This window comes from Budorcas taxicolor, chromosome 5, assembly GCF_023091745.1.
Source record: "Budorcas taxicolor isolate Tak-1 chromosome 5, Takin1.1, whole genome shotgun sequence".
Classification (NCBI taxonomy): Eukaryota; Metazoa; Chordata; class Mammalia; order Artiodactyla; family Bovidae; genus Budorcas; species Budorcas taxicolor.
Window position 1 is genome coordinate 101,414,665 of NC_068914.1, and position 16,465 is coordinate 101,431,129.

The 16,465-nt window shown below is 47.0% G+C and overlaps 2 protein-coding genes across 2 annotated transcripts; one reads left to right on the top strand and one right to left on the bottom strand.

The window, feature by feature from the left end:
- Position 1: 1 nt before the first annotated feature.
- On the bottom strand, positions 2-2,096 carry SPRYD4 (SPRY domain containing 4). Its single transcript, XM_052640211.1, has 2 exons — positions 1,952-2,096; positions 2-1,607 (listed from the first exon to the last, which is right to left on the bottom strand). Exons 1-2 carry the CDS (start codon positions 2,082-2,084, stop codon positions 1,069-1,071), a joined length of 672 nt encoding a protein of 223 aa, XP_052496171.1. The 5' UTR covers positions 2,085-2,096; the 3' UTR covers positions 2-1,068.
- Positions 2,097-11,704: 9,608 nt separating this feature from the next.
- MIP (major intrinsic protein of lens fiber) lies at positions 11,705-15,034 on the top strand. The gene is made up of 4 exons (XM_052640807.1): positions 11,705-12,064; positions 12,534-12,698; positions 13,131-13,211; positions 14,760-15,034. The coding sequence occupies exons 1-4, from the start codon at positions 11,705-11,707 to the stop codon at positions 14,943-14,945; spliced, it is 792 nt and encodes a 263-aa protein (XP_052496767.1). The 3' UTR covers positions 14,946-15,034.
- The last annotated feature ends 1,431 nt before the right edge of the window (positions 15,035-16,465 follow it).

Here is a 16,465-nt window from a genome sequence, read left to right on the forward strand (position 1 = left end):
TGCTCAAATAAACTTTAATTACACGAATGATCTTTGCCAGACCCAGTCCTTCTCTTTCTCCCCTAGGGCCACCCAGCTGCATCACCATCATAAAGGTATTGTAGAGTAAGGTGGAACCACAGGGTCAGACAGAGCCCAAAGAATACATATTTCACATACATACTCGCCCCACTCGGTAAATACTGCTTTAGATAAAGTATATTGTGCTGCCAAGTGGGAGCAACTGCTTGGGTCTGAACAAACCCCCAAGTGAATTGTGTAAGACCTCAGCCCTCCTTTCTTGCTCTGGAAGTCAAAACTGTAGCTGAAATGAAGATGGACTGCCTGGAGAATAAAGTTTTTGGCACTCATTCCCTCAATATCCCCCATGTGTCTCTTCCCCTTTGGTCATGATTGTAACTGGTCCAGTGATTGCAACACATGACCAGATCAGAGGTGTGCAATTAAGGCAGATGGACTCAGGGTGAGGAGACCTGCAGCTGTGTGGGGCTGAGAGTCTTAACACTGAAGCATTAGGGAAGGAGGGCTCTGTTCTCATCCTGACACAGTCAGTAAAGCACTGCCCGAGGGAGCCAGAGCCCAAACTCTGGATGTGCTGTACAGAAAGGGCCAAGTCATTCACGGCACCACTGCTCCAGCCAGAGGTAGAAAGGATTTACTCTGGAGAGATTAGGTAGAGCCTCCAAAACAAACAAGTTAGATGTGGGCAAAGGGAGGGAGAGGTAGCACAGTGATGAAATTCAAACAAAGCTGAAGGGTAAGACCCCCAGGACTGAATACAGTCTGAGAAAGGCCTGGACACAGGGAGACAGAGATTGAAGGATGCAAGTACAGAGAAAGTACATTCATAGTAGCCTAGGAAATTGGCAGTAGTTTGGGGGAGGGGAGAGCATGGCCATATACCTAGCTTTCACAAGGTAGGAGAAAGGAAGATAACAAATATTGCACAGAGGACCCGTCACTGAATTTTCGGAGCCAGCAGTTTCTTCAGGCACAGTTAAAAGGTTTCAGACACTTGGAGCAGGAGGCAGGCCAAGAGAGTGATTAGGGACTCCAGTCATGGACATACTAGAGCCCTTCAGGTACCTCAAGCCCTGAATGGGTCAGCAGCTCTCCATCCCAAAGGGCAAAGGCAGGCACCACTGGACCCCGGAAATCTGTCTGTAGTATGTGGACCACAGCAATCCGGCTCACATCCACCAGGCTCAGCTTCTGGGCCTCATACTCCAGCAGCAGCCCCACCTTCTCTGGCTGCCCCATGCCCTCAACTGGGGCTTTCTCGTTGGCCAACATGGTGTGCCACTTGCGCTGAGCATAGGTGAACACCCAGGAACGATCATCAACACCGATGCAGCTATCGCGAGACATGTCCACATCTGCCACTCCTATCCGGAACTGCTGAGAGCGCTTCACTGTCACCTCCCAGTAATGCCTGCCACTGGTGACAGCTGTGTCTGCCAGCACAACTGCCCACTCCCGGAAGCGCTCCACATTAAAGGCTAATTTTGTAGGCTCCAATCCCACCATGCCGTATTTGACACCTGTGTCACCTTTGAAGAGTAACAGGCTGCTGTGGGCTGTCTTTTCTTCCAATTTGAAACTGATGCCTGCGGGCAGAGCAAAAAGACTGGATAATGACGTGAGCTAGAACTCTAGAACGTACACAAGCCGATGTAAAACAGGCAGACAAATCAAGAGGAAACACGGAAGAGTCAGAATGTCGAGCGGACAGGAGAGCTAGGGCGCTTTACTACGGGCAGCCCAAGGAGCCGAAAAACTCGGACTGGAGAAGCCGTGTAATTTAAAGAAACCAGAGAGTCTCCCGCGTTTGGAACGCAGGTGGAGGACGGGAATGAGTCGAAGGGGCTGGGGATGTTTCTCCCGCGGGCTCCAGGAATATCAGACGGAAACTATTTTGGACGTAAAAAAAAGTAAAAGGATAGAAGCCTACCTCTGCGCGCTTCCGTGGCGGCAACCCCCAATCGTTTGGTTCCCCGGCGGCACAGGCACAACCTACGTGCAAAGGGGAGCGCCATCTTGCGCCACGGATGAACAGGGCACGCCCCCAGCTGAGACCCCTCCATCTGCCCGCCTGCTCCTCTAGCACGTGGCGCTCGAGAGCGCGCCGCGCAGTGTGATGACGTAAGAGCCGCCATTTTAGTGAGTTCTGTTTCTGTTCCCTCGGGGGTTGGTTAATCGGGTATTTTGCGGGGCGGAATGCTGTTCTTATTTTAACTAAACAGGACGTTTAGAAAGTGTAGCAAGATGGTTATAAGTATAGATTTTAGAATTAAACAGTGACTGGATTCGAGCCCACCAGTTGTTTTGTTGTTCAGTCACTGTGTCATCTCCCACTCTGCGACCCCGTGGACTGCAGCACGCCAGGCCTCCCGGTCCATCACCAACTCCCGGAGCTTGCTCAAACTCATGGCCATCGAGTTGGTGATGCCATCCAACCATCTCATCCTCTGTCGTCCCTTCTCCTCTTTCCTTCAGTCTTTCCCAGCATCAGGGTCTTTTCCATTGAGTCAGTTTTTCACATCAGATGGCCAAAGTATTGAAGCTTCAGCTTCAGCATCAGTCCTTCCAATGAATATTCAGGACTGATTTCCTTTAGGATGGACTGGTTGGATCTCCTCGCAGTCCATGGGACTCTCAAGAGTCTTCTCCAACACCACAGTTCAAAACCACTTAATTTTTCTGTGCCATAATAGTCTCATTGAAAAAAAAGTGTCTAGTTGTCAGCCTTAGTAAAAGTTAAATGAGAGAATACCCTAGAGTACATCTTGACAAATAACAACCACTGGGTAAGTGGCAGTTGTTAACAATAAATATTAATAAATGTTGGTTTTGTGTTTTCAGACCTGGCAAGGGAAGGTTTAACAATATTTGGTTTTCTCAGCTTACCCCCAAATATCACTAGTTTGCTTCAGAATGGATCAGTTAAGTGGGTGATTATGGAGGGCCTACATTTTGAACTTTTTTATTTGCTTGAGTCTCTATATCCCTGCTTTCTAGGATTATAAAGCCGCTTCTCAATGCTTTACTGGCCACCCAAATAACATCCAATTGATGCTGACCAGGGTTCTGTGGGGCTCCGGGACACAGAGGCCTTTTTGTCCCCCATTTCTTGTAAACATGACTCCAGCTTCCATGACTTGAGTTCAAAAGGGCAGATGAGCCGCAAAACCACCTGAGGCAAGATTAAACAGACTGGAGAAGCTCATCAAAATTAGGAGACTGGTTGCTAAGACCAGCACACACCCTATTATTGTTAACAACCCCACTCTTGAAACTTGGCAAAGAAAGAAGCATGCGCGACTTACTGCCTTGATTCTTATCACGTACACTTGCCTGACTATATAACCTCTTCCTACACACTGGAGGGGTAGAGGGAAAGAGGAGTGGGACAGTTCTTGAGGCATTAGCCTACTGCAGTCCCCCTTTGCCTGGCAAAGAAATAAAACCACTCTTTCCTTCTCCTCCATAACTCCAGCTCCTTATTTTTGTTTGGCATTAGCGCACAGATAGCCAAGATTCTGGCATCACCATCTTCCTCCTATTCCCCCGAAAAAGGGGTTTCAAGTCTTTCAGCACCTAATTTACCAAAAATTATTCTCTTATTCCAGACTCCCAACTACTGGGCCTGTGGCAATGTCCCTAGTTCAGGCCACTGTCATCCTTGACCTAAACGGGGGCTTTCTTGTTTTAAGTGTGGTCGCCTCTAAATTGGTCTCCCAACTTCTACCTATCCTCCAGTGTTCACACTGCAACCAGAGTGATTTTTAAAGTTTTTTTATTTTTGGCTGTGCTGGGTTTTCACTGCTGTATGGGCTTTGCTCTAGCTGTGAGCAGGGGCTGCTCTGTGGTCACCGGGTCGCCTGGGTTTCTCACTGCGGTGGCTTCTCCTGTGGTGCACAGGGGGTTTCAGTTACTGCGGCTCAAGGGCTCTAGAGCACAGGGTCAGTAGTTGTGGTGCTCAGGCTTAGTTGCTCCGCGACGTGGATCTTCCCAGATCAGGGATCAAACCCGCGTCTCCTGCACTGGCAGGGGGATTCTTTATAACCGAGCCAGCAGGGAAGCCTCAGAATGATATTTTTAAGTCACAAATCTGTTCACATCATGCTACTTTTATCTTTTGGGTTTTTTTGTTTGTTTTTCTCTACTTAAATGTTTTACTATGCCTGCATCATATTCCCTTGCACTGTTACAAGGTTTTACATGATATGCCTGCTGCTTACCATCTTTTTCCCACAAAGCCCAGTTCTTCTTTCAAAAGTCTATGAATCTAGTGAGAAGGTTGATGAGAATATTGGCAGCTGCATTATCATGGACTATGTGCTGTGATTGAAGTGGTTATAGGATGCTCAGGAAGCAAAGTAGAAGCCTCTGATTGAGTAGTACATGAGAGATTGTTGGGAAGAGGCTTCCCAGAAGCCATATCTATGGCTTGCAAAGCAAAGGTGGTTAAGCTAATCTTGCTTTCCTACACACTTTCTCTTCCTCTATCCCTTGACTTGGTGAGCTGCAACCCACAATGGTGCCCAGGCCAGAAAGCTGGAAGTCCTCTACTTCTTTGTCTCCCTCACTTCACATATCTCAGTTCAGTTCAGTCACTTAGTCATCTCTGACTCTTTGCGACCCCGTGGACTGAAGCACACCAGGCTTCCCTGTCCATCAACAACTCCCAGAGCTTGCTCAAACTCATGCCCATCGAGTTGGTGATGCCATCCAACCGTCTCATCCTCTGTCGTTCCCTTCTCCTCCTGCATCAGGGTCTTTTCCAATGAGTCAGTTCTTCGCATCAGGTGGCCAAAGTATTGGAGTTTCAGCTTCAAAATAAGTCTTTCAATTGAATATTCAGGACTGATTTCCTTTAGGATGGACTGGTTGGATCTCCTTGCAGTCCAAGGGACTCTTCAAGAGTCTTCTCCAACACTACAGTTCAAAAGCATCAATTCTTCAGCACTCAGCTTTCTTTGTAGCCCAATTCTCACATCCATACATGACTACTGGAAAAATGATAGCTTTGACTAGACGGATCTTTGTTGGCAAAGTAATATCTCTGCTTTTGAATATGCTGTCTAGGTTGGTCATAGTTTTTCTTCCAAGGAGCAAGCGTCTTTTACTTTCACGACTGCAGTCACCATCTGCAGTGATTTTGGAGCCCAAGAAAATAAAGTCTGTCACTGTTTCCATTGTCTCCCCATCTATTTGCCATGACATGAGACCAGATGCCATGATCTTAGTTTTATGAATGTTGAGTTTCAAGCCAACTTTTTCACTCTCATCAAGAGGCTCTTTAGTTCTTCGCTTTCTGCCATAAAGGTGGTGTCATCTGCGTATCTGAGTGTTGATATTTCTCCCAGAAATCTTGATTCCTGCTTCTCACATATCTGATTGTTATTAAATCTCTATCACATTGTTTCTCCCCGGTCTGCTGCATTGGCTTTTCGCCTGGTCTTCCATTCTCCTCTGTGAGGCTGAGGGAACATTTAAAGAGGCTAGCCCACCCACTAGGTTGTGAATTCATAAGGGGCTTTAAGTCCCTTGTACTCTGTGTTCCTGGGTCTCAGGATTCTCCTTAGTACAGAGTAAGTGTTCACTGTTTTTGAGTAAAGGAATACATAAGGGAGCTTTGTGCCAACGTTCTTGCATGCATTAGCTCATTCCTTCCACCAGGGGTCAGCCTGGCTCAGCCTTTCCATCCCTATTAGGGTGTGAGAAGAGAGGTTTCCATTCTTTTCAAGACTAGAAGCACAGGTGTGAAGGTGACTTTCCCTTCAGTAGAGTCATCCTCTCCCAGGTGACGCTAGTGGTAAAGAACTCACCTGCCAATGCAGGAGACAAGAGATGCGGGTTTGATCCCTCGGTCAGGAAGGTCCCCTGGAAGAGGCCATCGCAACCCACTCCAGTATTCTTACCTGGAGAATCCCATTAAGCTAGGAGCCTGGCGGGCTACCATCTATAGACTCACCAAGAATCGGACAGGACTGAATCGACTTAACACAGCACTCAGTAATGAGAAATTTCCAGGGTTGTATTTCTGTAGGACTTCTCTTTCTGTTCCTCCTGGTCCTAAGAGCTGAAGTGATCACTCCATGTTCCTCACGCTGTCAGACCATAACTGTATTACTTTATTCCCTGCTCAGGGGATAGTTTCTTACCTGTTATCTCTTGGATTATTTCACTTTTACAGACTATCTGACAAACTCACCTTCATTCTGTTGATCTATCTTCCTCATTGCTAATGAACAAGTAATTAACTCTTGAACATTTCCATGCATAATAAATAATTAGGAAGAGATAGAATTTTACTTGACAAAGGAGGAAAAGACATTTAAGCTAGAGGGAACAGCTTAGGATAAAGCACTGGCTTATAAAGTAGAGTGGGTGTTAGAGGAACAACAAGAAGCACAGTATTCCCAGAGTCACATACTAGGGAGATAAGGAGAGTAGTTAGAAAAGTTGATACCGAACGATGAAGAGTCATGTGTGCCCTGATAAGAATGTTTTTCAGGCATATGAGAGTTGTTAAAGGGAACACAGGACAAATTACAGGTCCTTTTACAAACAGAGCTGACAGCAACATGGAAAGTGAATTGGAGGGGATGAGACTAGAAACAGAGTTAAGCAGAGTCCAAAGACTCTGGGAGTCTTTGGTGTGGGCTCAGCTATCCAAAAAGTAGAACTGATGGAACTGTGGTTATTGCTAGGCAGGAGAAGAAAACTTGATTCGTAGGTTTCTGACTTAATGAGAGGATACAGCCAGGGAAGAGGGGCGAGGGAAACCCACGAGAGAGGGGATATATGTATACATATAGCTGATTCACTTCATTGTACAACAGAAACTAGCACAACATTATACAGCAACTATACTATAATAAAAAAATTTTTAATGGGATACAGAAGGAAAAACATGTTTGGATGGGGAAAGATAATTAATTCAGTTTTGAACAGGCTGAATTGTGGTCTGTGGGACACCCAAGTAGGTGAAGACATTCTGTAGGTATATGGATATAAATTTCAAGGGAGGGGATGACTTAGATGAAGTCATCCAAAGAGAGGATGTAAACTAGAGTAAGTAGGGAATAAGCTGAAGGTGTGATCCTAGAGAATACCAGTATCTGAGATATAAAAGTGCTTAGAACGGGACCTGACCCATAGCAAGCATTGGTCTGCCTGGCTTGGGTTGTATCTGACTCCACAGGAAAGAAAGTGGAGAAGGAGGCAAGGACAGGGTCAGTTCAGTTCAGTTGCTCAGTCATTTCCGACTCTATGACCTCATGGACTGCAGCACGCCAGGATTCCCTGTCCATCCCAACTCCCCAAACTTGCTCAAACTCATGTCCTTCAAGTTGGCGATGCCATCCAACCATCTCATCCTCTGTCGTCCCCTTCTCCCGCCTTCAGTCTTTTGCAGCATCAGGGTCTTTTCCAATAAGTCAGTTCTGTGCATCAGGTGGCCAAAGTATTGGAGTTTCAGCTTCAGCAACAGTCCTTCCAAGGACAGGATAGACTAGACTATTTACTCTATTTCTTGGATTACTCCATTTCTAACACACAGGGGCCCTAGCCTGATCCAAGTGCTAATTGGAGCCCTTAAATATGAGTGGGAGAGGGATGATGCCCTCAGAGCTTGGTGATTGTTCTGGACTTTGCCAGGAGTCAGCAGTCAGCAAAGCATTACCAGAGAAAGAGAGAGAAGGGGGGCCCTCAGGAGCTAGCCAAAGGGGCTGCTAGGCTAGCTTGTGCTGTGCTGGGGCCTTTGTCCTACTGAAACTGTCCACACAATGGAGCTGGGTTAAATGCTGACCTGGCATTCTAAGTACAGGGCTGGAATGGAGATTCCACGTGGTGGAAGCAGAGACGGATGGTCACCCAGCCCCTCAGTACCGTATCACTATTCACCCACACTGTAATTGCTAGAGAGGATGGTCCATACTTGATAAGCATGAAATTGTGTTTATATCTGATTAATGCATGAGTCAGTTCATTTATACTTCAAGCCAGTCAACTTCAACATGGATGTATTGCTCAGGTGTATATCATCTTGTCCTCATACAATCCTGTATGATCAACAAAGTGGATTTTTTGTGTTTCTTTTTTTAAAATTTCTTTCTAATTGAAGGATAAATGCTTTACAATATCGTGCTGGTTTCTGCCGTACATTAACATGCATCAGCCACAGGTATACATACATACCCTCCTTCTTGAATCTCCCTGCCACCTCCCACCACCCGTCTCTGTTGTCACAGAACACTGACTTGAGCTCCCTGAGTCATACATCTAGTTCCCACCGTCTATCCATTCTATATGTGGTAGTGTGTATATTCCCATGCTACTCCCTCCAGGAGACAGTGGACAGGGAGGCCAGGCGTGCTGCAGTCCACGGGGTCGCAAGAGTCAGATACGACTGAGCGACTGAACAACAACTTTCTCCATTTGTCAGCAAAGTAGATTTTTTTATGGAACTCAAATGGGTTATTCTTTGGGTCCAGGGGATACAGGGTGGCTAGAGAGTAGCTTCAGAAAGGTAGGGAGTCGGTCCTAGGCAACCTCAGAGGTAGCTGTAGTCATCATAAAGGACCACTGTACAGAAATGCAGCAAGGCAAATTGCTCTGCCTGAAGATTCCCTAAACTTTACAGACTCACTTGCTCCTTGGTCATATGGATTATGCTTCCACGGCACCTCTGTGGGACAGAAATGGGGTCTTCTGACATGGGGAGTGAACATAGGCTCACTAGCCCCAGGAACAGAAATAAGTTGAAAGGCTGATGGTTAGTAACCAAAAATAACTGAATCAAGTGTATAGAGGAGACTCTAGAATGGATTACTATTACAAGCCATGAAGACTTGAAATGACTTTGTAACTACCCCAGGTTTGTTATTTTACAAATTCCTTTTCTCCATTTCCATAGTTCCTAGTGGAAAAAACTTCAAAAATGTTTGCAAGAGGCTTCCCTGGTGGCTCAGTGGTAAAGAATCCGCCTGCCAACGCAGGAGACACAGTCTTCTCTGGTCTGGGAACATCCCACGTGCCACCCCGGAGCAACTAAGCCCATGCTCAGCCCATGCGCCACAATTACTGAGCCTGTGCTCCGGAGCCCGAGAGCCGCAGCTGCTGATCCTATGCACCCTAGAGCCGTGCTCTGCAACAGAAGCCTCCGCAGTGAGAACCCCACACAGCAGTGAAGACCCAGTCAGAAACAAATACATAAATAATCCTTTAAAAGCATTTTTTAAAATGTAGGTTTACTTGAAGCCAGAAGAGAGAAATGTGGAGAATCCAGGAGTAAACTTCATTGTCAACCCCCGAAAAGAACTCCCAACACAACAATGGCGTAGTGGGGAATTCCCTGGCAATCCAATGGTTGGATTCCACACTTCGAATAACAGGGGGCATGGGTTCAGTCCCTGACTGGGGAACTAAGATCCCACATGCCAAACTGGGCGTGGCCAAAAATATTTTTTAAAAAGAATGAAGTGGAATGATAGCAAAAAAGTGAACAAACTAACCAGAAAGGGAGACGGAGCTGAACACTGTGTGTCCTGGGTGATGCCAGGAGTGTTGACCTAGGAATCCCCTGCACTCCCATGCAACTCCTCAAAGATGCTTTCCTTTGCCGATTCCAGTGACCCAAGTGCTGGCTCACCACTGGGACCTGCTCACTGCTTGACTGTTTATGGTGAGGGACGGACTGTCTTTACCTTGCCTTTCCTAGAATTCTTCTCATTGTCTTCCAGATCTGCACACTAGCTTTCCTCTTTGCCTCTCTGACTCCTGAAACCCAGGTTCGTAGCAATGATTAGGAGTCCCTCCCTTCACTGTGAGCACCTCTGGTTGACTGAAGCCAACCAAAAGGCTCAGAGAGCTTATATTGATTTATTCAATGAATATTGATTTACTGCATAGTGTGTGTCAAGCACGGGGTTTGCAGAGATGAGCAAATGGACAAGTCCCTGCCCTCCTGGAGTTTATATCTAGTGGAGAGAACTTCCCCGCCTAGAAAGTGGTAAAGCCAGGATTTTTGTTGCTCCTGCTGTTATTTATGGATTTCAAGTACACAGAATAGTCGTTTGTTCATGACATTGCCTTCTTGTTGGCCTCTATGTGACTCCCAATTCCTGTACTTCACACGGGAGCAGCTTGTGGCCTCTGTGACTAGCCACCATGTGGAGATGGTGAAGCCTAACAATGTGTTCCGTTCTGCCTTCTCCATCACCACACAGCCCCCACCACTAGACTGCCAACTTCCTCACTAAGCCTGGCCACAACTGAATTTCTTTCTCCAAGCTTTTCTTCCCCATCTTGTCCTTTTCTGTCTCCTTGACCACCCTGCTACCCCAGATAGCCACATCCCCAGACCTTTCTCTACAGGTCAAGATTTGACTTTAATGTCCTGATCATAGCCAGTTTAGGGGGCATTAGACCCTCCTGTTGCTTCATAGGCAAGACTCAATTTCCTTCCTTCAGTACTTCCTGCTAGGACCTTATGAATTAGGAAAGATGAAGTACAAGCTAATTCTGAGATTTAATTACTAACCTCTCTTCTCCTCTCCCTGGTGGCTCAGATGGTAAAGAATTAGCCTGCAATGTGGGAGACCTGGTTTGGTCCTTGGGTAGGGAAGATCCCCTGGAGATGGGAATGGCAACCCATTCCAGTATTCTGGCCTGGAAAATTCCATGGACAGAGGCGCCTGGCCGGGTACAGTCCACGGGGTTGCAAAGAGGCGGACATGACTGAGTGACCAGCACTTAAACACACTTTCGTTCCCTCTCCCAGCTCCCCAACACCTCTCCCAACCTATCCATGGAAGATAGCTTTTTCCTGCTATCCCTGTGGTTTAAAAGGCCAGGCTGGGACTTTCCTGGCGGTCCAGTGGTTAGGACTCCGTGCTGCCACTGTAGGGAGCATGGGTTCGATCCCTGGTCGGGGAACTAAAACACTGCAAGCCATGTGATGTAGCAGATAAATAAATAATAGAAGTAAAAGGCCAGGCTGAGGGCTTGGAAACAGAGATGCTGGCATGCATCAGGGGTAGGGAGCCCGGGCTCAGAGAAAGCCAAACGCAGCAGAACTATTCTGTCCCAGGGCTGCAGGGTCCACAGATTCCAGCCCAAACCAGCCAATGGGAGAAGGCCCCCTAATCCCAGAGAACTAAAGAATTCTCTTCAGTTATCCAGCTTCCCTGCCAGAGTCCACTCTTGACCCCCACCCCCACCCTTACCCCTGGCCAGTTCAGAGAAGCCTAGAGGCCCCCAGGAGCATAGCCTCATGCTCTGTGAAGTGAACTCAGCTTCACTAACCTTCCCAGCAGAGTTGAGGAAAGTTCTAATATAGATGTCAGTCAGGACTATGAACCCCAACTTTGACATGAAGAGAAAGGCAGACTCCTCCAGTCCCCCTGTTCTTGGTCCTTTCTTCTCGGAGCCTCACACCAGCCCTGACCCCATCCCCACCCTCACACCCGTGGCTCTGCTCATCTCCCCATTGAGGAGGGAGGGGGAAATGCTGCAGCTTTTATCTGATGCACCAGAGCAGGCCTGCCCGCCGCAGCTGTGAAGGGGTTAAGAGGCTGGGCCAGTCACCTCAGCCTGCCCCTCCCAGGGATTAAAAGTCCTCTATAAAGGGGACTGTCCATCCAGATCAAGCCAGGGGGGTGTCAGGGACCCAGGCGTTGTGCCCATCCCCCCTGCCATGTGGGAACTGCGATCAGCCTCCTTCTGGAGGGCTATATTTGCTGAGTTCTTTGCCACCCTCTTCTATGTCTTCTTTGGACTGGGGGCCTCACTGCGTTGGGCCCCTGGACCCCTGCATGTCTTACAGGTGGCTCTGGCCTTTGGCCTGGCCCTGGCTACACTGGTGCAGGCTGTGGGCCACATCAGTGGAGCCCATGTCAACCCTGCAGTCACTTTCGCCTTCCTTGTGGGCTCCCAGATGTCCCTGCTCCGTGCCATCTGCTACGTGGTCGCCCAACTGCTGGGAGCCGTGGCTGGGGCCGCCGTGCTCTACAGTGTTACCCCCCCTGCCGTCCGAGGAAACCTAGCACTTAACACGGTAATGGTTGGCTGAGTGGGGCTGGGGGACTTGGTGCCTTGACTTCCTCCTGTGCAGGTAAATCAATTCCCCTGGGGGTCTGGGACTCTGTGTGTGTGTGTGTGTGTGTGTGTGTGTGTGTGTGTGGTGTGGATGTTTAGGGTGGGGAGGATCAACAGGTACTGTGGAGGGGTATGGAAGTCATCAAGCCTTGGACCTGAGTTCAGGTCCCAGCTTTTCTTCTGGCGCCTAGCAGGTTCTTGAGGAAACTTATTTTACTTTATGGAGTCTCAGTTTCCTCATCCTTCTACTATGCAGGAATATTAGTAGGAGCAATTAAGGAGCAAATACAATTTACTGTGAAGGAGGTGCTAATATCGTTCCTCTCCAGGGAACGGATGTCATAAAGGGGTTCCTGCCTGGGAAGCAGTGAGGCGGTAAGGCTGTGGCAGCCCTGAGACACTGCCTCTCTTCTTCTTCCTTTGCCCAGTTGCACCCTGGGGTGAGTGTGGGCCAGGCCACCATAGTGGAGATCTTCCTGACGCTCCAGTTCGTGCTCTGCATCTTCGCCACATACGACGAGAGGCGGAATGGCCGCCTGGGCTCTGTGGCCCTGGCCGTTGGCTTCTCCCTCACCCTGGGGCACCTCTTTGGGGTAAGCAGGAGAAGGGAGCAACTTCTAGTTTTAAAATTCCAGGGCCCCCAAACCTTTGCCAACTTCTAAGCATTCTTCCTGCTCACTTCACTGTCAAACATGAACATGATCCACCTCCCTCTGTATCAGACAGCACAGAGGAATGAATCCTGCTGTGTCCCCCTCTCTAGTAACAGCTGTAGCTAGTCCTTCTTGACTCCACTGTAGAAAGGCATGCCTTCTGGGAAGACATGGGCTTTGCCAGGGAACCCATAGTCTGTCCTCCGACGGGCATTAGTGACCCCACTGTGGGACTTCCATGCACGTTGTTATCCCTACTTGCTGCTGGCTACAGACAAGGTGCCAACCCTTGGAGGGCAGGTGGGTGGTGGGAGAGAAGCTGGGCTGGAGTAGGGGGGAAAAGTGTCTCAGTTACAACTGTGTCTTTTGCAGATGTATTATACTGGTGCAGGCATGAACCCTGCCCGCTCCTTTGCTCCTGCCATTCTTACCAGAAACTTCACCAACCATTGGGTGAGTAAGAGGAGGAGGGCCAGATCTGAAGCCCTCCTGGATGGGTGTGGACTGCAGGTTCGAGGTTTGGTTCCTGCTTCCTATCTGGATGTGCTGACTATTCTACCAGCCCTCAGCTAAGGGGGCTGTCACAGAGTTTGCCTGCCTGTGTGAACAGAATTCATTATTTTGCTTAAGATGGACTCTTGCTCATATTGTTCCTTCACTAGTTAGTCAGGGCCTTTTTTTTTTTTTTTTTTACTAAATATTTGCTGGATTCCAAAACTAGGAGCTATGAGGACAGACTACTGAACAGGAAGACAAAAGCTTCTAGTCTCAAGAGGCTGGGATATGTATAAGTACAAATGGGCCTCAGCCTCGTCCCTGTTCTAGCACGTCACTAGCCTCATGTGTGACCATGACAAATAACTCAGTCCTCTGCACCTTGGTTTCCTTAACTACACAATGGGATGTTATGAGAAATAAATGTGAAAATCATATGTTTGGAATATTTAGCACAGAATCTGATACAGAGTAAGTCCTCAATAAAAATTGGCTATTCTTGTATTGTCTGGCCCTATGCCAGTCAAGCACATGTAAATAATTCAAAAAACTTTTCAAAGCTGTACACTCATTTTCATGGTAGCATTATTCACGATAGCCAAAAGGTGGAAGCAATCCAAGTGCCCCACACAGATGAAAAGATAAACAAAATGTAGTATAAATGTAGTATATACATACAATGAAACAGTATTCAGTCTTAAAAAAGAAGGAAATTCTATACATGGTAAATAAAACATGGAGGAACCTTCAGGAAATTATGCTCAGTGAAATAAGCCAATCAGAAAAAGACTCATGTTACCTATATGAGGTATTTATTTCAATGAATGGTCACATTCATTGAAACAAACAAAATGGTAGGTAACAGGGGCTAGGGAGTGGGGGATATGGGAAGTTGTTTAATAGGTGTTGAGTTTCAGTTTTGTAAGATAAAATTTCTGGTGATGGGCTATACAACAACATGAGTATACTGAACACTACTGAACTGTACAATTAAAAATGGTTAAGATGGTAAATTTTATGTTATGTGTAATTTACTACAGTTAAAAAGAAATTTTCAAAGCAATACGGAGGGACTTCCCTGGTGGCCCAGTGGCTAAAACTCTGAGCTCCCAATGCAGGGGGCCCAGGTTTGGTCCCACGTCAGGAAACTAGATCCTCCACGCTGCAACAAAGACCTTGGGCAGCCAAATAAATAAATATTAAAAGACAAAACAAAAAGCAATATGGAAACTAGTACAAATTGATAGCAAAAAAATAGAATATACATGTGCTAAGAAGGTATGGGATAAAGGAATAACTTAATGAGTCAGAAAATAAATGAATTTTGAAATGCAGGCTATGGAGCAGTCTAGGAGTTTTAAAACGAACACTAACTTCTGCTTAAATAGTGCCCAATTGTATGTGCTAAGTGCAGGATGTCTGTTTTACAACAACGGGATTGGAAAAAGAGCAACCTTGCTCTTCGTCCGCTGCCCAAACCTGATTGTTTTTTCCCTCTTCCTACAGGTGTACTGGGTGGGCCCGGTCATTGGAGCAGGCCTGGGCAGTCTCCTTTATGACTTTCTCCTCTTCCCCCGGCTCAAGAGTGTTTCTGAGAGACTGTCTATTCTCAAGGGTGCCAGGCCCAGTGAGTCCAATGGACAACCAGAGGTCACAGGGGAACCTGTTGAACTGAAGACCCAGGCCCTGTAAAAGCTCCAGCTGGATAGAGGGAGTAGGAAGCTTCTGGGTTTACATGGAGGGGCTGAGCCAGCCCCCAGATGAAGAAAGAGACTGTGGGGAGGGGCATGTACTTCTTTATTTTTAAATTTATGTGTGGTTTTTTTTTTTTTTTTTTTTTGCCTTTTGCCGTGTGAAATCTTTCAAGTTGCATTCATGAGCTGTTTGGTGCACACTTCCCTTCCTCCCCATCCCCCTTCTCTTCGCAGCTGTGTGTGCATGATTGTGCGTATGACTGTGAGTGAATGTGACTGTGTCTTGAGTTGGGGGTTTGGCGTGAGAGGTAGGGAACGGAAAAGAGCTGTCACACTATACCTTCCTCTCCCAACCCAGTGCGGTAAGTACAGGGAATGAAGACCTTAAGTTTCTGGCCTTTACCCTGCTGCCAGTCAAGTGTATGGCTCCAGGTTTCTGAGGGAGCAGGGAAGCATTTTGTTACTCCTCAGAGGAGGCAGATGGAGGGAAGTGGAGGTGACAAGGCATTCCAAGAGTTGGGAGAAGCAGCTGGGCATGGTGTAGATATCAGCCCCAGATTAGAAGGCAACTGTACCAAGAAGTTTTGAAGAAGTTAACAGGAGAGTGTAGCCCACTTATCTCAGCGATGCTTGCCCCACGGACTTGGGTGGCAAAATAGCTCTGAGAAAAGTAAATACTGGGGTTGGGACCCTTCTGTAATTCCACATCAACCTCTCTACATCCACTGGCTGGGTTTGAGATTATTCTAGCATGATGGATCTCTTTGGAGGCCCTGGGTGACTGAGCTCCCAACCCACGCAATGGATGAGCCTAGAGTCTAGAAAAATTAAGCAGCTTAACTGTTCTGCCTGACAAACCCCAGTGTGACCTCCAAACAGAAGCTACTTAAACCCAGAAGTGCTCCCTAAGGCCAAAACAGGAAATCTGATGCCTAGAGCAAATGCAGAGGTAGGGGTGGGGGGCATAGAAGAAAGAGGATTTGACACTCAGAATTTTAATTTAGAGCAGCCCAAAATAATCTTCAAATGGCATCTTTCTGCCTTTATCACTAGTTCTATAGTCATTTCCATTTTTTGTGTGTCTTTTCATTTTCTGCTCATCTGTCTGTTCATCTTCAGCCAATTTCTTCTAACGCCTCATATCCCAAAAATTGATTCCTTATATTCAAATTTTAATAATTAACGCGATATTATTGTTTGATACCTATCTTCCTTCGTTGTTGGGAAAATACACTCATCTCAACAGAAGCCAGAGGAGCCCCTGACTTGACGATGAATACCTTTTCTTTTTAGAAGCCAACTGCACACTTCGCAAGCTTTAAACCTGTACCTATAGTAAGACAGGCACCCTGACCTCACACGAGACCACTATTGCGCATAGCCGCACGCTCCATTTCCTCCCAAATAAAGCCTAACTTTTCTAACTAACCTTGTTAAGACTTTGGAATAATCCACTTGACTAGAAGAAAGGGAAGAATATTTGTAAATTCACGTCTATTCGCACTTAGATCCCAATGA